Genomic DNA, 26455 nt, shown 5'->3' with positions numbered 1-26455 from the left:
TCCAAAAAAATTAGATGTTATTTCTATCCAGCTACAATGAATAAGCCAAAAAGGAAAGAAAACAATTCCATTTATAATAGTATCACCAAGAATAAATATTTAGAAATAATTTTCAACTATAAGATTTATACTCTGAAAACTAAAAACACTGTTGAAAGAAATTAAAGAAGACTTAAATGAAAAGACATTCCATATGCGCATATCTGAAAACTTTGTGTTGTTAAGACGGCAATATTCCCCAAATTGATCTACAGATCCAACATAATCCCTATCAAAATCCCAGCTGCCTTTTTTTAACAGAAATTGACAACTTGATCCTAAAAATTCACATGGAAATTCAAGCACCAAGAGTAACCAAAGTAATCTTGAAAAAGAAAATCAAAGTTGGAGAACTCACACTTCCATATTTCAAAACATACTACAAAGCTATAATAATCAAAATAGCCTGGTACTATCATAAGAATAAACATACAGAGCAATGGAATAGAACTGAGACTCCAGAAATAAACCCTGGCTTTTATAGTCAACTGATTTTCAATAAGGGCACCAAAACAATTCAGTGAAGAAGGAATAGTCTTTTCCATAAGTGGTGCAGGGACAACTGGATATCCACATTCAATAGACTGGAGTTAGACCTCTTCCTCACATCATACACAAAAATTAACTCAAAAAAAAAAACAACAAAAAAAAAAACCCAAGACTTACAAGTAAGACCTAAAAATCATATGACTCTTAGAAGAAAGCATAGAATAAGTCATCATGACCTTGGGTTAGTCACGGCCTTCTTAGATACAGCATGAAAAGCCCAAGCAACCAAACAACAACAACAACAACAACAAAAAAAACAAATAGAAAACTAGACTTCATCAAAATTAAAATCCTACGCTCCAAATGACATCATCAAGAAAGTGAAAAGGCAACTCACAGAATGGGGGGAAGTCTGAAAATAATATATCTTATAAGAGACATGCATAAAGAAGAAGCTTTAACTGCGTCTTAAAAACAGAATTTAGGCTAAAGGAAAAAAGAAGGGTATTCCAAAAAAAGGGGGAGACAGCATGAATATAAATACTAAGGGAGGAGAACACAGGCATTGGGGGCCATCAATGGAAATGAAAAATAAGACTGGAAGGAAGGTTAAAGCACAGACTATGGAGAACTACAAACACTGAGACAGTTTGGACTTTACTTCTTCATAATGGTGGTGGGAGCATGGGTGGGTGTTACAATGGAGGCTATTGAGAGTGGGTTGTAACAATGAAAAATAAATTTTAAAGCAAAAGGGGCAAACTGTAAACCAGTCTTTTCTAAAACTCAGGCACAGGATGGATGAGATGGAGAAAACAAGAGACTAGTCAGAAAGAGGCACTAAAACATGCATTTAAAAATGCCCAAGTCAATGACATAAGCTTCCACCTTCTGAAATTAAAAAAATAAAAAGGAAACTAAAACCAAAGCAAACAGTAAAAAACAAGCACTGCTGGTAAGAGAAAGGAAGGGACAGATGTGAGAGGCAATGCAAAAAGATAACTTGAGACTGAATGGATAGGTTTAAAATAGGAGTCTGGCATAGTTTTAATTAGTCCTATGGATAGACAATATCAGGGCAAACCTGTAAAGGAAGCAAATGGTAATGTAAAATTCCACTTCTTCCTAGAATGCAGAAAGCTGCAGAGTATTGCTCCCACCCTCACAACAAGAACAAGCCAGATAAGGAATAAAAACATAACCTTTCTTGATATCAACATATCCTTTGCTTATATTTCAGATTAGTTTCCCCTAAAAAAAGGAACCTCCAGTGAGAGAAAAGATATAAATAATGGCTCATCTGTGGCACAGCATGAAAGGAAGAGACACAGGGAACCCTAACAAAAGTAAAAAGTATTCAGCTAAAAATTTTTAATGAATGCTGATTACAAAACAACAAAAATCCATTTAAATATAAAAAATAAACAGGTTAAAATCAAAATGAAGGTAAAAGATATATAATGTAAACAGTGATCACAAGAAAAGTGGAATGGATATGTGGACACTGCAGAACAAAAGATACAAATTTGGATAAAAAAGCACACTGCATAATGATAAAGGTACCAATTTACCTAGAAGGCATAAAAATTCTAAACTTGTATGCACCCAAGAATAAAGCTTTAAAATACACTAATAAAGGCCAGGTGTGGTGGCTCATGCCTGTAATGCCAGCACTTTGGGAGGCCGAGGAGGGCAGATCACGAGGTCAGGAGTTCAAGACCAGCCTGACCAACACAGTGAAACCCCGTCTCTACTAAAAATACAAAAATTAGCCGGGTATGGTGGCATATGCCTATAATCCCAGGTACTCAGGAGGCTGAGGCAGGAGAATCGCTTGAACCCGGAAGGCGGAGGTTGCAGTGAGCCAAGATCGTGCCACACACTCCAGCCGGGGTGACAGAGCAAGACTCTCTCAAAATAAAATAAAATAAAAAATACATTAATAAAAAACAGAATTTAAAAAGGCCATTCTAATTATAGTTGGAAGCTTCATATTTCTCCCTCAATAATTAGTAAAATACACAGAATGAAAATCAGTAAGGATATGGATGACCTACTTTACCTTTTCTATGTATAGATACACAAATACTTACCATTGTGTTACAATTGCCTACAATGTTCAGTACAGTAACATGCTGTACACGTTTGCAGACTAGGAGCAACAGGCTATATACCACACAACGTAGGTGTGTCATAGGCCATACCATCCAGGTTTGTGTAAGTACATGCTATGATGTTCACACAACAATGAAATCACCTAATGACACATTTCTCAGATGTGTCCCCATTGTTAAACAACACATGACTGTATTTATTTAAAATATAACCACCATATCACAAAAATAAGTGGCTCTATCAAGGGCAATATATCCCAAAGCTCTTTGAGATATGTGTATACCCATATATTTCATATACATATATACGTATGTATAACAAAAAGCCTATGAGGTTCATATTCAGGCATTATTTCTGCCTTACAGGTTAGCAAACTGAGACTCACAGAATTAACCAATTTGCCTAAAATCATATAGCTACAATATAATTACAACCAAAGTTTTCTGCCTTGAGGTCCAAGGCATTTTCCATTCTACCACACTGCCAATGAAGATGCAGAAAGTACACCAAAATTCTAACAGCTGATTCACCTTAAGTCACAATATGAACAGCACCTTAGCCAATTTCTTAATGGAAAGTCCTATTCACATGCTATAAGCAGCATGAACACAATCTAACCTTATGAACAAAGTTAATCTTTATTATTACACTTCACTAAATATTTATTTTAAAAAAAAACATTTTTCTAGACAAAATACCACAAACTTTAAAGGGATTAATACATGCTTTCATGTATGCATAAACAACTTTTCTGACTCTAAAGTACTTAAAAATAAGAGTTTTAACAAACATACTGCATCAAAATCACAACAATGCATTTAAAATTATAACCATTTTATACTGATATCCTAAATTCTCCAAAAAAATTACATTAATGATAAAATTTTCTGGGGTATTTCTTAAGTAAAATTATTCTGTTTCCAAGACCTAATATACACACTCATTGACTCTAATAAGAGCTTTATATGCATTAATTTATTTAATCTGCACAATAACTCCAAGATCCAGAAATTATTGTCAGTCCCTTTTACAGATAAGAAAACTAAGGCTTGAGAATTGTAGATAACATGTTCAGGGTAATGGAGTTAGGACATGGTATATCTGTTTGACTCCTAATCCTTGCTCTTAACCCATCCTCTATCCCAATAAACATCACCTACTTTCTATTGTTAAAAAGGGGCTTCCTTTTTTGACAATATTCCTCCTCTTGTTTCAAAGAAGACAGACAACTGCCACTAGAATAGCTGCATTGGAAACATATTCATTCTGTCATTACATGTGCCTCTTAGAACACACTCTATCACATTCTCCCTTAGATATTATTATATAAATGAACATTAAATTCTCAGGCCAACCCTCAAAAACTTAACTGTCACTTAAAATCATATTTCAAGGAAAAGTCTGTTGATTTATAACACAACAACAGGACATCATCTTCTGTTATACCCTTCAAAAGCATACCTCAAATCCCAAAAGTAACAAGAAATTCCTTTCTTACCTTCCTCCAGTACCTAGCCATAAATAATTTCACACATCCTAGTCCCCATCATGAGCTCCATTAGGAAATAAGATTTAAATTGGGCCAGTTCCCAGGGAAGGTAGAGACAAAGCCAGGATGAAAAAAGGGTAATAAAGCAGTAATATTTGCTTAAATATGTATTCAATTCTGAAGCTCAAAAGAGCCTCTACTGTTAAAACTATTATTTTTATAGTTTAGTACAAAAAAAATAAGTTATGTGAACTAGGCTGGAAACCTAACTACTATATCAAACTTACAAACAGATTTGGAACACAATGCACTTATAAATTGAAAACTACAGTATGTATACTCACTAATACTCTCTATAATCAGCTATCCCAAAATTTCAGAACACCAAAAATCTAGTATTTTAGGAAGAGAAAAGTGAAGGAGCTCTGATTCCATTTAATTGTATATGCACAAAAACAGCTTTGTACATGAAGTACCCAAGTCAGTTAAAATATACACTAGATGCCTGGGGATTATAATACCCAAGTCATACATTCAAGATACTTCAGTATTCCTTTCTTTTTAGATAAGAAATGTGAGACTATGTTCAATTCTTTGGAAATTATGACACTTGTTTTCTCCTTTTTACTGCCAGAGATTTTATTTAATGGTTTTAAACACTTTTCTTATGGGACATACATAAACACATTCTGTTGTGTTAATCAGATCAGTAAAAACATATATACTTTTATACTACTATTTTGAGAAAGTAAATTCATTAAAAGTATCTGTCCGAAGTGTAATCTACCAATAATCATCAAGAGTCATAAAAATGTTCATAGCTTTTGATTTAGTAATTCATCTTATACGAATTTATTCTAATAAAATAATCAGAGATTCATTCATTAATTTATTTAACAAATTATCAAGGACTCACTTTGTGCCAGGCATTAGTCTTACGAATACAAATGTTTATTACATTATTTTATAGCATCAAAACGTTGGAAAAAACCCAAATATCCAGTAAGAGTTAACAAATTAAAATATATCCAATAGCTAAAATATTATACTATCACTAGAAACTATATTACAAAAAAATTTAATAACGTAAGAAAATGCTCATATGAGAAAAAAACAGGAAAATGCAAAACTATGTGTAACTACATGTAACTATACATAACTACATGTATAATCTCAAATTTATATTTGAGATCTTATTTCCTAGGGACCTTGGTCAAGTTACTCAACCTCACTCTACTCGGTGTCTTCATCTGTAAAAATAAAGATTTTATATTTCATATCTCAATGGTTTTTAAACGAGTTATTTGTAGATTTGTAAAGTTGATTGTTTTGTGTGTGTGTGTTTTTTTTTTTGAGATGGAGTCTTCTCTGTTGCCCAGTCTGGAGTGCAGTGGCATGATCACAGCTCACTGCAAGCTCTGCCTCCTGGGTTCAAGCGATTCTCCTGCCTCACCCTCCCAAGTAGCTGGGATTACAGGCATCTGCCACTATGCCTGGCTAATTTTTTTATTTTTAGTAGAGATGGGGTTTCACCATGTTGGCCAGGCTGGTCTTCAACTCCTGACCTCAAGAGTTCAACTCCTGACCTCACCCACCTCAGCCTCGAAAAGTGCTGGGATTACAGGTTTGAGCCACCACGCCCAGCCTTATTTTTGTTTGTTTGTTTATTTACTTATTTATTTATTTTGCAACAGGGTCTTCTTCTGTTGCCCAGGCTGGAGTGCAGTGGTGCGATCTTGGCTTACTGTAACCTCCGCGTCCCAGGTTCAAATGATCCTCCCACCTCAGCCTCCCAAGTAGCTGGGACTACAGGCACACGCCACCATGCCCGGCTATGTAAAGTTCTTATACTATTGCCCCAGTACATATAAAACTCTAGTAATTATTTGCTTTTATTAAACATATACATTTATACATATGCAAAGAAAAACATGAAAGGAATATATCAAAATATTTTCAAGATCCTGAATTCTAACAAAACTAATTCTGAGTCAATCAGGAAATCTGAACACTGATTGCATATTAGAAGGTATAAAAATTATTTTATAAGGTATGGCAGTGTTTTTTTAAAAGTCCTTGTATTATAGTGAATAAAATATAACTAAGACCTGCTTTAAAATAGTTTGGTGGGAGGCATATATGGAGGGATTTTTTTCAAACTTTTTTTTTTTTTTTTTGAGACGGAGTCTCGCTCTGTTGCCAGGCTGGAGTACAGTGGCACAATCTCCGCTCACTGTAACCTCCACCTCCTGGGTTCAAGCAATTCTCCTGCCTCAGCCTCCCAAATAGCTGGGACGACAGGCGCACACCACCACACCCTGCTAATTTTTTTTTTGTATTTTAGTAGAGACAGGGTTTCACCATGTTGCCCAGGCTGGTCTCAAACTCCTGAGCTCAGGCAATCTGCCTGCCTCGGCCTCCCACAGTGCTAGGATTACAGGCGTGAGCCACCGTGCCCAGCCTCAAACATGTTTAATGTTAGCAGAGGTAAATTTCCTCTGGGTAGTGAAATTATTATTAGCTTTTATTGTCTTTATATTCTTCTATCTTTCAATTTTTATATAGTGATGTGAAGTTGTTTTTAAAATGAGAAAAAAAAATTTCAAAACATTTTAAGAAAATCCTTACCAATACTCCATCCACAGATGAAACTTTCTCCCAAGTTAACCAAGCTCTCTCTCTGACATGATCTGGTATCTTTAATTTCTGACATAACGCAGTAAAATCAGGTTCTTCGGTTTCTTCAAACTCAAGCCTACCAAATGAAAATAATCATATAATTGGCATATACTTATAAGTCAAATTGATTCAGTACACACTTGTTTCAATAGTTTGCACATAACACTACTGTGAAAGAGAACATTATTAAATACTTTAAGATCTTATTTTATCATAGAAAAAATTACACTTCAAATTTAAACATGATTATCTTTTTCATGGTCATTCCAAAACAAGGATACCACACAGTGAAAAATATTTGCTTGCATGGTAAGTCAAATATACTTCAGAGCAGCAAAACACTTCTGTGAAGGAAAATAAATGTAACAGCTAAAGCTGTTTGGGAAAATAGGACAAAGATAACAAGAAGATAAAAACCCATAGATAATATTATACAATTCAACACCAGTAACTTTGTTAAGCTGTAGTCTACTCTTATCAATGTTTCACATAACCTCCCTACTAGCACATCTTACATGATGTGACTGCTTATTTTTGTCCTTTCTCCTTAACAAAGACAAGCATTCAATAAATTCTTGTTGGCTAATTCCTTTTCATTCATCTAATTTCTATGTGACATCTAATAATAAGAATAGTACGAAGAATAATTCATAATTCTTGAGTATTTACTATGATCCTGTAGAAAGTACCTTAAACATATGGTTTCACTGAATCCTGACATCAGCCCTTTTAGATAAGTATTCTCATCTGTAAAAGTAGACATTTACAGATGTGTGTCAAATCAGAGAAGTTAAAGAACTTACCTGAGGTCTCAGCCGGTAAGAGGTAAACCACCATGTGAGCCTAACAATCTAACTCTATAATCCATGCCCTTGACCACTATTCTAGATTGCCAATTCCTCCTTCAAAACATAATTCGTTGTTTTTTTTTTTTCTTGTTTTGAAATAGGGTTTCACTCTGTCATCCAGGCTGGGGTGCAGTGGTGAAATCATGGCTGACTGCAGCCTCAAACTCCTGGGCTCAAGGGATCCTCCCACCTCAGCCTCCTAAGTAGATGTGCTTACAGGCGTGCCACAGCGACTGGATAATTTTTTTTTAAATTTTTTTGTAGAGACAGTGTCTTGTTTTGCTGCCCAGGCTCCTCTCAAACTCCTGGCCTCAAGCGATCTTCCCACCTTAGCCTCCCAAAGTGCTGGCATTACAGGCGTGAGCCAACATGCCTGGTCAACTTTTTTGTTTGTTTTTTTAAAGACTGGGGTCTTGCTTTGTTGCCCAGGCTGGCCTCCAACTCCCAAGCTCAAGCAATCCTCCTGCCTCAGCCTCCTGAGTAGCATGGACTACAGGTACATGCCGTCATGCCCAGCTCGAAACATGATTAACCTTTGATTATTTCAACAATGAATGTTGTATGCTGTTCCTAGTGACACTTTCCCTTCCAGCTACATTACTTAGGCCAGAGATAAGGCAACAGAAATAAGATCTCAACTCTCAAATTAGGAATGGAATCTGTCACTGGAAGTGCAGTTGGACTGAGCCCTGATTCCATCTCCAGGCAAGATGCTCAGCATCAGACTGCACGGCAGTGGTTCTACCCTTGCTGGTTAATTTATAGAGTTCAATTGTCTATGTTAATGAAACCCTTTGTGGGTAAGGATAATCAAGAACAGACTGTATCTTGTATGGATCTGACTTATAAGAGAATTTTTTTATAGTTCCATTACTTAAAATATATAAAATAATGAGTTAAAAAATGAAAGAAACAGTCCTCTTTTTTCCAAGCAGTGGTCAGAACGTCAATATTCCTGGTTACCCTACATTAGAGTATGCTTCTAAAGCTGTGTGCATAACATGGAATTCTTTAGAGTAGCCATTACTGCATTTTCCAAAGGGAAATTTGCAAGAATTGGATACATCAGAATTTAATCAGAAACTAAAGTCATGTCTTTTCCCAGAACATGCCCCAGACGTGGTTTTTAATTTTTTTGTTGTTGTTGTTGTTTTGGTTTTTTAACAAATATGGTTTTTAACTGACCTATAAGACAGTCCATTTAAATATATAAATTTTTAATAGCCTTCCACGGGCCATTTCCTAAATCCCACTTCAATCTTTTCTGCCGTTAATTCTGTTAGTGTCTGCCGAGTGGAAAGAAATGGGTGAGGGTGAAAGGATTTGGTGATGGGCAAGAATAGGGGAGAAAATAGTGAAAAACAGAAACAAGTCCCATTCCCCCTGCAATGAACTTGTAATCTCAAAGTAGAACCAGTGCTGACAATAATAATGACAATTACACTCTTTCAGTCATAGCTATTTAACCATAAAGTAGTACAATCAAGAAAAGTAAGATGATGCAATACAATAAATACTTCCCTTCAAGTTCTAGTGCATTCGCATGGACTTGCTTAAATTTAGATTCCATTTAATAAGGGAAAACGAAAATTTCCATTTGAGCACAGAACCACTAATTTTGTGCCAAAAACAAAGGCAAAAAGACGGGACACCAGGATCGTTGCTGGTTCAAAGTCAAAAGGCAAAATGGAAGTAATAATGAGACAAGCTGAGGCCGACTAACACGCAAGAAGAGTTCATCCAACAGAAAAAAAAAAGTTTAGAAACTTTCAAGCACTTCTGGTAAACGTCTCACGAAAGTTCTGCCCATGTATCAGTTCCTCTAAAGAGTTACATTCCATCAATCACTACAGATGGCTTTGAGTCCCCAAGGCCTCGATGCATTATTGTTCTAAGGAGAAGCCGCAAGGCTCCTGAGCCGAGTATCCTGCAGGCAATGGACACTCAGGACCCTGTGCTTCTTGTCCAAGGCTTTCTGGTTGGCCTCTCCCACGAATGGAGTTCAGATGCAGTGCACGCCCAGAAGAAAATACTTCCCAACTGTTGCATCGCGTGAGACCAAAACTGAAAGTCAGACGACCACCGGAGTACTCCAGTTCTCAACCGGTGAAGAACTCTCCCACAGACACCATTTTTGTATTTTTATTTTTCATTTTTTTGCGTCTGATGGACGCTCGCAACGACCCTCTGCCTCTGAGCCTCACAAGAGGGAACTGCACCTGTCACTTCGTTCAGGACCCTAGACCCACCCGCCCGACACGTGTCAAGTTAAAGCCAAGACCCCTCGCCCGCAACCCCAAAATCCTGTCACCATTCTGCAGACGCTCCGCGGTGGCGGGGGGCAGGGAGGGCGTCTCCTCACGCCGGGACTCGGCCCCCGGCGAGGACGCGTCCCGCCGAGCAGCCTTGGCGCCAGCCCTACGCACACGGGGCGCCCTTCCCGCGTGAGGCGGCGGCGGCTCTGCTCGCTCACCTGACCAGAGGCAGGTCCTCCGGACCGCTGTCCTGCTCTGGGTCCTCCTCAGGAGGGGGTGGCGGCGGCGGTGCCGGGGGTTCCGCGGCAGCGGCGGCGGCGGCGGCGGCCGTTTTTCGGGGGGTTTTGGGCGGCATGACGCCTTACCGAGGCGGGAGCCAGCGAGCTGTGGAGGAGAGCCGGGGAGGGCGCAGCGCGCGCACGTCGGGGCACGCCCCGTCCTCTCCTGACTCCCGTTACAAAAATAATTTCAACGTCCCCTGAGAAAAACCGGACGCGCAGTCCCCCGCCCGGCAACTGAGCGCCGCGTCCAACCGCGGGAAAACGTCACTTCCGCCCGCGGCGTCACGTCCGCGAGGCTCCCGGGCCCGCCGGCGTTTGTGGGGAACTGGGGCGCTGGTCGGTGCGCGGGCTGGGACGCTAGATGGGAAGGGATAAACTGGGAAACCTGGCGTGGGTCCAGGAGCCTTCCCAGAAGCATCCGGCGCAGCCCGGACGTGTTTCTACCCGGAACCACCCCCTCCAAGCCGAGCTGCCCTTAACTGGGCTATACAAAGAGTCTGGCGGGTGACTGTGGGCCGTATCCCTATCCCGGGGTCTGATAGGGAAGACGCTCGGGCCCCGCAGGTAGTATCTGGCTAGTGCACCCTCGGCGGGCGCGCCGCTCTCCTTCTCTGGGCGGCGCCCGCCCTCTCATCCCGCTTAATCCGTTTTGCAAACTCGGCCAAAACAAAAAGAAACTTGGAGCGCTAGTAGATGCTGAACTTTACCAGTCACTAGAAGATACAAAATGTTAGACAGTTGCTGGCCTTTTGGGGGATCACTGGTTAGGGAAAGGAAGGGAGGGAGCTGTGGGGAATGAACGGATAGTAGTGTAATAAAAGATGATAGTGGTGTAAAAACGGCAAGCACCGTGGAAAAGTCTAAGGAAGATTTTCAGGGGAGCAGTAGCTGTTGAATAGAAGTTTGTCAGGCAGGCCTGACATTTACTGTGTACCAGGAACTGTGCTGGCCACCTTACATAATTATCTTATTTAATCCCCAGGAAGAGCCTTTTTTTTTTTTTTTTTTTTAACTTTAAGTTCCAGGATACAGATGCAGAACGTGTAGGTTTGTTACATAGACATACGTATGCCATGGAGGTTTGCTGCACCTATCAACCCGTCATCTAGGTGTTAAGCCCCGCATGCATGTAGCTAAGAAACAGCCCTTTCAAATGGGTAGTATTAGCTAGTCTAGCTTGCAGATGAGGAAACAGGCTCAGAGGAGGTAATTAATTTGTCCAATACCAGGGCAGATGGGTAGCAGAGGATTTGAACTCAACTCTGTTTGATTCCACTTGTCCATTACATTATGTTGATGAAGAAAACAGTGACAGAGAAGGAGCATGTGCAAAGGCACAAAGACATCAGAAAAGAGCTTGCTGGGACTACCACCATCAAACATTGGCTTAAAGCTGTATCACTTCTATGTCTTGGTATTTATATCAATAGATTATCTAGTTTGAGTACGTGTTTTCTTCTCTTTGGCAGACACTGTTATTGCTCACTCTGAACTCACCAACTGAGAAGGAATGAGATTGTTTGTGCTGTGAATAAAATACAGTTGTGCTCTGATGTAAATCCACTCATCCTGGAGTAGCTGAGCAAGGTCTAAGGCAGGAAGAACCTTCAAGCAGGTCATGGCTGTAAGCCTCCTGAGTTTATCCCAGCAAGTTGTATAAGGGATTATCTTTTTGTCTGCATATCATGACATATGTGAGGATGTGTAAAGGTTTGGCAAGCACTGGCCTACTCAACAGCCAGTCCTACCTAACTTCAGGAATCTTTCTTGGAGGGCAAATGTCAGGAGGTAGGGCCCAGGCCCAGGTCCAACTACAAAGAATGAATACAATTAAAGTGCTACTTCCATTCACCTCACCCCAGATTAGTTTAGGCAAGGGCTCAGGATGCAGTTTAGACATTTGAAAGGTAAGGAGTAGTCTGCTAGGAGCCTGATAAATTGAAATACAGAGATGGCACAGTTCTAAATATTAAATAATACTATTAAATATTACTGAGGATATGACACTTCCAATTGCTGCAGCCATTGTAACGTGAGACAAGCCAACCTACAGAGAAGGTAGAAATGCTGAGACTGGTGCAGGAGGAATTTCAAAAGAATCTGGATCCTTAGTGTTATAAATGAGCCTCTTGATTTGGCCAGCCCTGGAGCTGAGGTAAGCTGAGCTGAGGTTTTTACTTGTTAGCAACAGAAAGCATCATGACTGATAATGTTTCTCCTGTGCGTGCCTTCAGGATAGAGACCAAATCTTGGGTATCCTCATTGCCTTAGTACCTAGCCCAGTGTTACACATACAATAAATGCTTGCTTACTAAAAGTAGGGACAGCAGGAAAGCGAGGGAAAGTTCTAGGAACTGAAGTAAACTCTCTTCATATGTAGATATCACTTGCTGTATTTAAAACCAGTTTATTTATTACCATAGTACAATTATGATAAAGAGATTTCTCAATTTACAAAAGAATGTATATCTTGATCATGGATTAATTTAACTATGTTCACTAGTATGTAAAATATATTTCCCTGCAGCCATAAAAAGGAATGAGATCATGTCCTTTGCAGGAACGTGGATGGAGCCAGAAGCCTTTATCCTCAGCAAACTAACACAGGAACAGAAAACCAAATGCCGCATGTTCTCACTTATAAGTGGGAGCTAAACAATGAGAACACGTGGACATGAAGAGGGGAAAAACACACACTGGGGATTACTTGAGGGTGTAGGGTGAGAGAAGAGAGAAGATCAAAAAACTACCTATCAGGTACTACACTTGTTACCTGGATGGTGAAAAAATCTGTACACACCAAACCCCAGAGACACGCAGTTTACCTGTATAACAAACTTGCACATGTATCCCTAAACCTAAAATAATAGTTTTAAAAAGTGTGGTGTATATATCATATTATATACACATAAATAGATACATATATATACACACACATACATACCATAAAACAGACCCAGGAAGGGGAACAACACACGCTGGGGCCTGTAGGGCGGAAGGATCAGGAGAGCGAGAGGGTCAGGAGAGCTAATGGATGCTGGGCTTAATACCATGGTGATGGGTTGATCTGTGTAGCAAACCACCATGGCACACATTTACCTGTGTAACAAACCTGCACATCCTACACATATACCCGGGAGCTTAAAATAAATTTGAAGGAAAAAATCATAAAATATCTTTTCCATCTACACAACTCAGAAGCAATTGAGTTCACCATCAAAATCTTTACAGTTTTCTGTTGCACTACCAAAGAAATATTAGAATTTCGGCAGAGTCTAGACCAGGCACGGTGGCTCACGCCTGTAATCCCAGCACTTTGAGAGGCCAAAGCGGGTGGATCACCTGAGGTCAGAAGTTTGAGACCAGCCTGGCCAACATGGTGAAACCACATCTATACTAAAAATATAAAATTAGCTAGGTGTGGTGGCGGGTGCCTGTAATCCCAGCTACTCTGGAGGCTGAGGCAGGAGAATCGCTTGAACCCAGGAGGCAGAGGTTGCAGTGAGCTGAGATTGTGCCATTGTACTCTAGCCTGGGCGACAAGAGCAAGACCCTGTCTCAAAAAAAAAAAAAAGTTTCAGCAGAGTCTTAAAAGAAGTTCCCCCTGAACTTGTTGAAATTCATGGATCTCTTCCAACCTGCATGGTAATTTAAAGAAGATTGCTGTAAGACTCCTACAAAATATATATATATTTCTTAGACTTTCTATCTAGAGAGGGAACTCTCTTCAGCTTCAGACCCCTTCAGTGACATTAAAATTTGGGGAAGAGTCTAAAAAAAAAGTCTTCCTTCAAAGTTTTTATACCCCCAAGCTACCACACTATTTCCATTTCTTAACCACTTAGCTCCTTAGAAGGGTAGTCCCCATTGGTTGTCTCTGCTTCCCCAATTTCTCAGCCTGCTGGTCCCTGGCTTTCTTTCACTACCACCAAGAGCACCCTACTGAAATCACTCTTTCAAATGTTGCTAATGATAATTGTCAATCCCATGGCTTCTTTTGGTGCTCAACCTACCTGACCTTTCTTGCAGTCAATATAGTTAACCACTTCCTCTTAAAAATTCCCTAGTCTTCCACAAATCTATTGTCTCCTAGTTCTCCTCCCTTGTTACTTCATAAATTCCTTCACTAGTTCTCTTTCTGCCAGTCCCTTCAATGCAAGTGTTCCCTAGAGTAATGCTACTCAAAGTGTGGTTCTTGGACCAGTGTCAGTCTGCAAACTGTTTGTGTTTAGTCCACAAGGAAATAAGTACTGAAATTAAAAGGATAAGTGCTTAGCAGTGTTTATATCGATTTGACATTTCAGGACTATCCAAGTGCATGATCATTGGACATTGCTTGTTAAACAGTTCAGGTATTCTTCAACCTGGTTCTTGAGTTGTAGGTGGCATGGTTGTGTCCCTGTCATGTGCAATAGTACGACATTACAATGAGTAAAATTTCAAAGTTTGTCATCTGCCACCCAAGAGTAAAAATCTATGAAAATGTAAATATTTATTTACTTATATAACTTGTTATTTTTACAATCATTTTCATTTTTAATCAAGCCTATTTTTTGGAAATTCTTACCTAAATTAGGGAAGTAAAATTTGTGTCATTTGTTTTCACCCTAAATTATAGATGGCAAAACAAGCCTTACTGTCCAATTTTGCCAATACAAGACACACATCAGTAATGTGTTAGTAATCATAATAGTAAACTAAATAGTGATCAGAGAAGTAATTCCAAAGAATTAAACAACTAGGAGTTTGTACTAATTTTACTCAGAAGTATAATCCCCTGTTATTGAGTTTTTAGCCATAACTCATAGTGAAGTGCTAAAATCATTACAGACTAATGAAACAGTAAAGCCATCAAACTTAAAGGACATTTATATACAAAATATTTAAAAAACTAATTATAAATTTGATAAAATATCTGAGTATTTTCTATCAAAATAAGCTCCACATGCAAGAAATTCATGGATCCAAAATCCATTTATTTCATTGAAAGATAATTGGAGTGACAGTTTTTGAAACTGGCTACTGATGAAAGATTGAAGATGAATTTTGAAAATAACGCATTGTTTCCGTCATTAAGGATAAAAGTTAAAAGTGATTATCCTGATTTTGTTAAATTGCTTTAACTCTTCTTCCATTCCCTTCAACATACTTTTGAGAGACTAGTTTTTATACTACTAGTGTTGTTAAAATATAAAAACAATTTAGATATACATCATCTCCTGCAAGTAGCATGTCACCAATCCAACCTAGATTAGACAATTTAACAAGCAAAGAGCCCACTCATTTGTCACATTAAAGCTTCAAATATTAACATTCATGCTGGTTGTTTAGTGGGAAATTGCTACTTCTCTCCCAACTTTTTGTTAGTTGTTATGGCTGTGAAGTGATAAGTATTAGGAGGATAATGGCAATTCTCTTTATTAATGATCTATCTGGACACTTTCAATAAACAATGTACATTTTGTAATTTTTTTCTTTCATTTATGTTTGTTCTGATTATTTTTATTGAAATGTAATTCTATTTCTGTTTAATATAAAAAATGTGAGCTTGTACAATATTTGGTGTGCCTCTGTTTTCATTATAATTTTTTGCAATTTGTTTCTATTTTACATTCCAAAGTGTTAATATCAGTTCATGAAAAAGAGTAATGAAAAAGAATGAAAAGTTCTTTCATAGATAGTGTGGGAAACACTGGTCTTCAGGCATCTTCAATTCTCCTCTCTTCTTGCTCTATTTCAATCCCATGACTTAAATAACTTCCCATATATGCATGTTAGATTCTTTCAGGTTTCAAGGAATAGAGACCTGTTCAGTTTATCTGAATTATTCAGGGTTAATAATAAGGTTTGGGGGGAAAAAGTGAAGAAAACAAAAAAGAATCCCTGCTGCTCCACTCATTTATCTTTTCATCCCCCAGCAGCAGGCTCCCCTCCTTCCCGCCATTGTGAATATCATCATCTTCATCTTTTTATACTCTACTACTTCTACTACACTGGCCTTCTCTCCATGCCACCAAACCACACTCCTCAGTGCAGAGAATACGATTGATTCTCCTAGTACACCAATTTCCATGAGCAGGACCAATTACATAATTTGCAGGGTCCAGAGGAAAAAAAAAATGCAGAACTCCTCATTCAAAAATTATTAAGAATCTCAAGATGGTGACAACAGAGCCTTAAACCAACCACAGAGTCTTTCTAACATGGAGAACTATGTGACTACACAGGCTGCATGTCCACGAAGCCAGACAGTCTACGAAGGTAGGTCTATATCTGTTCTCCTAACCAGTGGGGCTGCATGCCTAACATGTGCCCGGCACATAGTAGACATTTGACAAATACTTTTCCAATGAATGACTCTAACAACCTCATTTTAACTTAATTACCTCTGTAAAGACCCTATCTCAAAATATAAATTTGAGAGAAACAGTTCAGCCCATGATAGCTGGGACAAGAATGTTGGTGAGACTTTAAGCTCTCTTCTGATAAAGAGACTAGATATTTCTCAAAACAGATGGGGAAGGAGATTAAATATTCAAACAAATCTAGCCATCACAAAGGCTCTGGCTCATTTCTGGGGTGGTGGGGTGGGTAACAGAGGTGTAAAGATAACAGAGAGACCTTTAAAAAAAAGTTAAAACATTTTCCATAATGTTTGTATTGATCCAGTATTATTATGCCTTCAGTGCAGGCTCAACTCTCCCCGGCAGTGGCAAGGGCCAGGGTCAGTGACTGAAGCAACAAACTGCCACATTACTACAGCTCAAGCCAATGCACAAAGCCACTGCACCAAGAGAGGAAACTCTTCCATTTCCAAATGTGTTGATTTCTCCCCATCAAGGAAAACAGCTAAGGCAGTTTGTTGATATTTTCTTTGACCAAGTCATCAGGAGTCACATAGACATACAGCAGTTAAGAAGTGGCTGTGACTGAAGGCACATCTGGTTCATTTACAACCCTTGTAATCCCAACCTTTGTCTGATGCACAAACCCTTCCCTAGCTCTCCCCACCACCACCACTGCACCTCCAAGTGGGGACAATGAATTGTTTCATTTGCATGTGGTTTTTCTCATCAAAGGTATCATTAACATGAGACAGCCCCAAACCAAGGAAACCAGAAGTGGGGTTTGTGCTTGGTCTTACTGAGAGCTTTCCCTACTTGACCAGACCCTAGCATTGTTCTAGATTTGTCTCTTGTGGGCTACAGGAATACAAGCATTTTGTTGTTTCCTTTTTTTTCTTTTCTTAATGATGATGAGCTACACATGTTTCTCTAAATGCACTGATTTAAACTCACACAATTTCTGCCAACTAAACTTAATGCATTTTCCTCCTCTTCCAATCAATAAAAGCCATCAGAATGTTTTGGGTGAAGATGAGTAGAAGGTAATAAATTACATACTGTGGGCCAGGTGTGGTGACTCACATCCGTAACCCCAGCACTTTGAGAGGCCAAGGCATGCAGATCGCTTGAGGCCAGGAGTTTGAGACCAGCCTGGCCAAAATGGTGAAATCCTATCTCTACTAAAAATACAAAAATTACCCAGGCATGGTGGTGCACGCCTGTAGTCCCAGTCACTCAGGAAGCTAAGGCAAGAGAATTGCTTGAACTCAGGAAGTGGAGGTTGCAGTGAGCTGAGATCACGCCACTGCACTCCAGCCTGGGCAATGGAGTGAGACTCTGTCTCAAAAAATCAAAAATAAATAAAAATAAAATAATTACATACTGTCGAGTATGGTCTAAAAACATAGAGAGAGACTATACTTCAACAGTATGACAGGATTATGTTAACTGCTAATAACAGAACCCAAAATAACAATAGATTAAATAAAAGATTAGTATCCCAGGTAAAAGTCTAGAGGTAGGAATTCCAGGACTAAATGAAGGTTCTCCTCAGTGAAGTCCTCAGGGGACACAGGCACCTACAACTCATAACTCTATCATCCCTGGAGGGTGCTTAAGGGTCCAGGATGGCAGCCAAAAGTCGCACCCACATTTTAAACAGCGGGGTGCGGGAAGGCATAAAGAAAAAGCCAGAGGCACACGCCTGTTCTCACTTAAGGAAAGTTCCTGGAAACTGCCACCATACACCTTCGTTTACATCCCATTGATCAAAATGTGGACATAAAGCCACACCTTACTGTGGGGATACAGGGAAAAAAATATTTTTTTTGAGAATCATGAGTTCATTAACAGAATTCAGGGATCTCTTAATACAGAAGCAAGGGAGAACAGCTGTTGGGGGACCACCAGAAGTCTGTGCTCCAAAGAACAATGTAAATACCCCGTGGTAGACTGTAACACTGATGGCCTACAATGAATCACACCTACTGACATTCATGCCTTTGTGCAGAGTTCCACATTGATGCCGGGCTTGGCCTTGTGACTTGTTTGGCCAATAGGACCTCAGCAAGCAGCTTGATAAGAGCATTAGCGCTTGCTGTCCTAAAATCCAGGTGCCACTTAAGAAATGTGGGTTAGTCCCTATGAAGATGACAGACCACATGGAGAGAGAGTCTGAGCCCATACCCACCCACCTACCAGAGAAAATAAGCAGGAGAACCAGTGAATCATTATTGCTCTAGTCATTAATTTGGGGGCAGTTTGTTATACAGCGATAGATAAGTGGCACAGTACATAGACAAGTTTCTGCAGTTCATCGAGCATTAGCACCGAATAAGTATACAGCAGTGTTCGGAGCACTAAGGAGAGTATAAAATATTGCTTAAAATTGTTTCCTTGGCCTCATGAAACAGAAATGGACTCTGATTAGCAAGCAAAACATGAGAATTTATTGGAAGAACACTAAATGGAATTAAAGAAATGCTGAAAACAAGATTCAAGGAGGGCAGTGTGTTAGACATTATCAAGCAGTGTATATGTCACCTATAAACCAAACAGCTTGGCCTGACTCCAGGGTCATTGACCACTTATTTCCCCAACTGCCACCGTAGCAACCAACTGTATGGGCTCTGCCCAGAGACTACGGAAGCAACAGACTTTACATGAGCACATCTCGATGGTTCCCCTCCCTTTCCCCAAGCCACACACATCTCACCTCCCACCCCAAGAGGGCTGAGATAGTGCCTAACTGTTGGGCTTCTAACAAAGTGTAGCTGTAAGTGCAGTGGAGTTAATGTCCTTGGGGTAAATCTTTAATCAAAACAAGATGGGTTCAGCAGATAAACTCCTCTCCTTCCTCCACCCAGACAGATTGTCTTGAAACACAGTAGTCCATACTACCTCTCAAAATATGACCCTGGTGATACTGATCAATCAGCCAGGCTTGTTACCAAGAGGAAGCTAGTTCGGTAATACACTCTAGCATTCCATCCTGAGTGTCTGCACTCAGGATGGAATGCTAGAGTTGGGTTACTTACCGACCATATGGCAATAAAGACCCATGGCACAGTGAGTGAGTAGTAATGAAGCCACACAGTGATACCACGATTACAGAGGCTTCCCACCTGTGGCTAATTGGGAGGCAGTGCAGATAGAAGGTGGGGCATTGGGATAGGTAGTAGCAATACTGTTTGAACAGTGTGGGGACAATAACTGTAAGGACAATAGAGGGGCTTGATTCTGTTGATGGAATTGTATACCTTGTAAAATAAAATGATGCCTCAGGGCAGCTACCTCTCACCTTAAGTCACACCATGAAAGCCAGAGGGCCTCTACTGACAATTTTTGGTAAGAATGTGACTTCCTGTAGCCTAAAGCAAACTAAACTAAAATACAGGCACAGGAGCTGATTTTAAGGGCAGAAGGGTTGAAAAGGCAACCAAATGCATGGACTTTCAGGGTCTCCTAGCCCACATCTTGTTCTTGAAAGGAAAAAGAGTATTACTCTAAGACCTAGGATAGGGCATTTGGATAGATGAACCTGAGAATATCAAATCATCCAATTTACCCCTGAATCTGTAATGTACTGTAAAAAAATTTAACAACCAACTCTCAGGGGAGGGGGTGGTGGGAAAGGACATTTTAATATTTGCCAATTTCCGTAATGTAAACACTCCCACCTTGGTCAATTTCAAGCTACCAACATAATGTCACCAAACACAGAATTAAAAAGAAATGCTCACAAATGGCTTCTGCAAGATGGAATGTGCTCACTCCAGCCCACTAGTGCTCTGAACCCTCTGGCTGGCAGAAGCAGCACCTCAAACTTGAGGAGTCTTCTCTTGCCTATAAATTATGAAATAACTCCTTTTGATAGGTAGCTCACCAAAAGGACTTGTGGCCATTTGCTAGGTGAGAGCATGCACTGGAAGAAAGAGGAATATCAAGTATTCAAGAACTGTTAGATACAAAGTTTGAGCTGACCCTGATACCAGCGTAATTCTCCAGTTAGAATGGGGACCAGTGGAGTTTGGGCTCAGTTCCAACTCACAGTGGATCTGATTGACCAATGATTGCATTTTATGGTTAAATCACTGAATGTATAACTAGGGTGGATAACCTTAGCTGGCAAAACCTTCATATTGGCTCCCTGGCCTATGGATTAATAGTCATTATGTAGGAGGACCAAGCAGAAGCCTTTGAAACTGCCACTGTCACCCCAAGTCAGGATAGTAAATCAGAAGCAAGACGGCATCCTAGGAAGAATTGCAAAGATTTACATCACTATCAAAGATTTAAACAATGCAGGGGCTGTAGTTTCCCTCATATTACCATTCAATTCTCCTGTCTGACCCCTGCAAAAATGGGATCATGACAGATGACAGTAGACAACTATACTCTTAACCAGGTATTAGCCCCAAGAGGTGCTGCCATACAGCACGTGGTATCTTCCCCTGAGCAAATCAACATAGACCTTGGTATGCAGTTACTAACTTGGTAAATGTGCCTTTCTTGATTCCCATCAGTAGGAAGGATCAAAAGCAGTTTGCCCTCGTATACAAAAGATAAGAGTACACAGTTACTTTCCGGCCCAGGGCTATTTTAATTCTCCTGCTCTCTGTCCGGGAGTACAAAGTACAAAGGGGCAAACACTCTGGATCAATGCTTCTGAAACTCTCCAATTCTTTTTATTTTTTCCAAACCGTTTTAGAGCAATACTTCCGGAAATAACTGAACTTGAACAGTATATATCTTGCTGCATGTGCAAATCACCATATGAGTTTGACAATAATCACAATGATCTATACTTTGTTCAGTGAGATTAGTCTTCAGATCATGTGCTTGGAAGTCACAGCACTGGCAAATTGCTATAAAAACTGTATTTAGGAATTTTATACAGATTTTCAATTATGAATTTATCTTTCCACAGGCTGTAACCAAGTGTTCACCAGCCAACATCTGTCTATAGACTACACTTTGAGTAGAACAGGCTAAGTGGCCAGTAAAATACATGTAACCCAAAGAATGGGAGATAAACTCCAAGATAATTGAGGGCTTGCCACATGGATGAAGTTGTTCAGATTCAATGCTCTGGGTAGGCTAGGAGCATCACCTTTAATGTAAACAACAATTTACTGCACTTCTCACCCCCTGCCACTAAGAAAGTGGCTTATCACGTAGTGGGCCTCCTTTGATTTTGAAGGGAGCATGTACTGTCTTTGGGAATACAGCTTCAACCCATTTATCAGGAGGCTTAGAAAATGTCCAGTCGCTAGTGGGTACTATAGGCAGAGACACCTCAGGATTAGCTCCAGGCTGTGGTGAAAGCTGCTACTTGAACTATATAATCCAGCAGATCCAGTGGTGTCAGAGGTATTTGCTGTAGATAAATGCTATCTGGTGTCCCTGGAAAGTGCCAGCAGGAGGCACACCCCTGAGGTTCTGGAGCAAGGCCATAACTTCTGCAACAGAGAATTACTTTCTATTTGAACTGCAGGCAGCCTCTAGGAGCTGAGGGCGCCCTCCAGCTGACATCCAGAAAGAAATTGAAGCCCTAGGTTGTGAAACCACAAGGACGTGAATTCTGCCAACACATAACGTGAGTTTGAAAGCAGATCCTTCCCCAGTTGAACTGCCATTTGAAAATCCAGTTTGGGCTAACAACTTAATTGCAGCCTTTCAAAAAAGAATCAGCTAAGCTGTATCCAGACTCCTGACCCATAAAAACTGTGAGATAGTGTATGTGTGTTGCTTAAACTGTTTAGTTTGTGGCAATATTTAAGTTGTTGCTGTTACTTACATAGCAATAGATAAATATAAAATAGTACAACCACTCTGGAAAATAGTTTGACATTTTCTGATTACAATAAACATACACCAACCAAATGACCCAGCAATTCCATACCCTAGAGAAGTGGAAAACATAGGTCCCTCTCAAAGACTTATACCTATGTTATAAATACCTTGTTATTCATAATAACTTCATTTGTAATAGCTAAAAATCAGGAAAAAATGTCCATCAATATAAAAAAGGATAAAGAAATTGTCGTATATTTATACAGTACAATGGATGCAACTCAGCCATAAAACAGAATGAACTTTTGATATACACACAACATGAATGAATCTCAAAAACATTATGCTAAGCTAAGGAAGCCGGACACAAAATAGTATGAACGGTATGATTTCATTTATATGAAATTTTGGTACAGGCAAACATAATTTATGGTGAAAGAAATTGGACCAGTGGACGCTCTAGGGATTGAAGGCGGGCATTGACGTGGAAAGGGAATGGGTTAACTTCCTGCAGTGATGGACATGTTCCGTGTCTTGACGTGTAAGTCACACAGGTATATGCATTCGTCAAAACTTTGGAAATTAAGATCTGTCTTTGTCATTATTTGTAAATTATACCTCGATTTTCAAAAAAAAAAAAAAAAAATTGGAAAGCAAAGAACAAGGGAACTATCTGTTTGCTAAAGGATAGTAGCATGTCTCAGCCAAATTACCCCCAAGACACTTGCAAAAATAAAGAGACTATCTGATGCCCTGTGGAGTCTGAAAGAACATAAGGCTCTGGTAAAACAAAAACAAACAAACAAACAAACAAAAACACACCTCTGATTGGTTCTGCCCTTTCAGTTGATCTTTTTGCTTTGAGCTTCACTGACTCAATCCACCCAAAGAAAATCATCCCTTCAATGAAAGCCATGAACTCCATATCCCATATTTAATCAATACGTAGTCAGAAAATAAGCTATACAAAACCAAAGCTGTTCAAACAAGTTTCAGTGATAACTTGATCATCCTTACCATGTAGCTACTTCAAACATGATTTGCTTTTCACCAATGATAGATATTACTTAATTCAAAATAATATTTGTTGTGGTACTCTGCTAAGCAATGTACAGAGAATAACTAACCAAAAGACCTATGAGCTCAAAATTGTCAGGGACATCAAAAACGAGAAAAGTCTGAGACACTATCACAGTTTCAGGAGCTTAAGGAGAAAAGACGACTAAATGTAATGGGGTATCCTGGATGGAATCTTGGAACAGGAAAAGAATATTAGGTAAAAAGTAAGGAAATCTGAATAAAGTATGGACTTTAGCTAATAATAATGTTTCAGTGTTGGTTCCTTACTTGTAACAAGTGTACCATACTAACTTAAGATGTGCATAGCTGGGCGCGGTGGCTCACGCCTGTAATCCCAGCACTTTGGGAGGCTGAGGTGGGTGGATCACGAGGTCAGGAGATCGAGACCATCCTGACTAACATGGGGAAACCCCGTCTCTGCTAAAAATATGAAAAAAATTAGCCGGGTGTGGTGGCGGGTGCCTGTAGTCCCAGCTACTCGGGAGGCTGAGGCAGGAGAATGGCGTGAACCTGGGAGGCGGAGCTTGCAGTGAGCGGAGATTGTGCCACTGCATTCCAGCCTGGGCGACGGAGTCAGACTCCATCTCAAAAAAAAAAAAAAAAAAGATGTGAATAATAGGAGAAACTATGTGCAGGGCCAGAGGTGGTAAGGTATGGGAACTGTACCATTTTATCTACTTCTCTGTTAATGAAAAACTGCTCACAGCTAGGTGGGAGGAATAAGTTCCAGTGTTCTATACCACTGTAGGATGACTATAATTAACAATACTATATTATACAGTTTCAAATAGCTAAAAGGAGGGTATTGGAAGTTCCCCACACAAAAAAATGATAAATATTTGAGATGACGGATATGCTATTAATAATTATCCTGATCTGATCACTTTATATATATTGAAACATTGCTGTGTATCCATACATATGTACAATTATTATGTGTCAATTATAAAAAAGAAATGTGAGGTTCTTGTTCCATCCACCACTCACAGGAAGATAATCATTACTCACGTTAGTGCCTTAGGTTGGACTTTGCTACAGCTTGAATATGATTTGTCCACACCAAAAAACAAACCATCAAACAAAACAAAATTGCTCTAAAATTAAAATTTGTTTTTTTAAAAAACAAAATCTATGAGAGCAAGTTTTTATATAATTTATTAGGAAGATCTGGGAGACGAGCACTACAAGGGTGTGCTCTGGGAGATTTATCACATACAAAAGACTAAGAGAGGGCAGGATTAAAATATGAGGTCAGAACAGAAGACTCAACACCCCAGGAACAGAATCAGTGCTTTTTCCTCCAGAGAGTTATTTTGAATGTAATCAGCATCAACCAGCCTCTCTTCTGCCAGCTCCTATTATTTCTGTTTTATCCCCTGCCAATCTGGATGTGGGACAAGTGCAAGTTCCTCCAAAGAAATTACTGGTGTAAAAGTATAAATGGGGAACGTAGTTGTTTTTGATGATTTTGTAGGAAAAATGGAGAAGACATTTATGTTGAACATGGAGAACATATTTTAAATCTCTTTATATTGGAGATTAGTAAGGATATTTGGATGATGGGGAAATTTGAATATGGACTGAATATTAGATATTGTATTGTATCAAGTTTAGGTTTCTGAGTGGAATAATTATGTTGTGGTCATGTAAGACTAATGGCCTTGTTCTTAGGAGACACATGCTGAAGTATTTGGTGGTGAAGTGTCATGATGTTTACAACCAATTCTCAAACGGTTCAGAAAATTACATACATATGCATATTTGTCTCTTTATCTACTTATTTGCCTATCTATACACAAAATGTGTATACACACATATTTATTAAAATATATACCCTCTTTCTCTGTGTATTATATGTAAGGAGTATATGAATAATTACTGTACTATTCTTGCAACTTTTCTGAAGGATTGATATTTGTCAAAATAAAACATTTGTGAGAATCCCCCTTAATATGTCTGTTCCTCAAAACCACACTTGGCTCCTCACTTTCAGGGGGCTCGTCTTTAACACTGTCCCAGATTTGATGGCTCTGGAGTTTTCCACAAGATTTCTGTCTCCCTCCCATATCAAATATGTTTCTTCTGTTATACAAAATGTTTATCTCTTTTTGGCGTCTACCTCCAAACTCACAATCCTAAGCCCTTCAAAATGTTCTGTGAAACCTAGTGAGTTCCAGTTAATAAGGCCTGCTCCTCTCCTGAGAAGACAGTTTAGCTATCACCATGGGCAACCTGAGCATGTGTTTTTGAGATATCATCCCTACCCCAGGTCACAGAACACAATGGTGTTTCTACCCAATGCTACTGCACAAGAATTCTGAGGAGTGGAATTTTCTTAATGTTATTTCATAACTAGGACTCCAACACAATGCTAAATCAGAAACACTGCCTTTATTTCTAACCTTAACGCATGTTGCATGTCATCTGAAGCTTGATTGGAAGCCGACTTCCTAATTCCCAGTTTTCAGAATACTGATAAGGACTTTCTCACAGAAGTGTTAAACTTCCAGGGATGTCACAAAACGAGAATGACTAGTTGAACTGACAGCCAAGGGCATTCATAGTAAGTACAATAACTAAAAAGGATTTCTAGTAGTCGAAAGATTGAATATTGATTTGTAAAGCCCCAAGTACTGTTAGTTTCTTATACTGAGGGCATTTGGAAGTGATTGTCCTATTCTGGAACTTTGAGTACAGGTCAATTATACCTTACACTAATTCTAAATGTACCTCCAAGGCAAATGAGCAAGTGACTGACAGCTAAGCATCAGTAAACAGGATTTAATGTTGTAATTATTTGACCTCAAGGCAGGATATCTGGGTTTGCCTCTAATACCCACATATCCCCTTTTCTCCCTTTTCCCCTCTTCTGAAATAGTTTTTTCCAACATGCCCATGTCCTTGTGTTGAGCTCTCTGTTTAAAGACCGCAGATGTGTTCAACACTTACGTTATCTCTCCCCATTGTCTCCCCCACCGCAAACTGATACTCCAGATGGTGCAAATTTTTATTGTTTCAGAGCTCTTTCATGTAATTGGAT

The 26455-nt window shown here is 39.4% G+C and overlaps 1 protein-coding gene across 2 annotated transcripts in view; it reads right to left on the bottom strand.

Annotated features, from left to right (window-relative positions):
• RB1 (RB transcriptional corepressor 1) overlaps positions 1-10458 on the bottom strand; it is a 175798-nt gene extending 165340 nt beyond the window's left edge. Inside the window, exons 1-2 of one of the 2 annotated variants that reach the window (XM_077973614.1) lie at positions 10133-10458; positions 6761-6887 (exon numbers count right to left, since the gene is read on the bottom strand). In XM_077973614.1, coding sequence (XP_077829740.1) covers positions 6761-6887; positions 10133-10269 — 264 coding nt within the window. In that variant the 5' untranslated portion in view covers positions 10270-10458. 2 annotated transcript variants of the gene reach the window in all.
• Positions 10459-26455: the final 15997 nt, after the last annotated feature.

The sequence above is a fragment of the Macaca mulatta genome, chromosome 17 (genome assembly GCF_049350105.2).
Source record: "Macaca mulatta isolate MMU2019108-1 chromosome 17, T2T-MMU8v2.0, whole genome shotgun sequence".
Classification (NCBI taxonomy): Eukaryota; Metazoa; Chordata; class Mammalia; order Primates; family Cercopithecidae; genus Macaca; species Macaca mulatta.
Note: the sequence above shows the minus strand (reverse complement) of the source record. Positions and strands in the feature narration are given on the sequence as shown.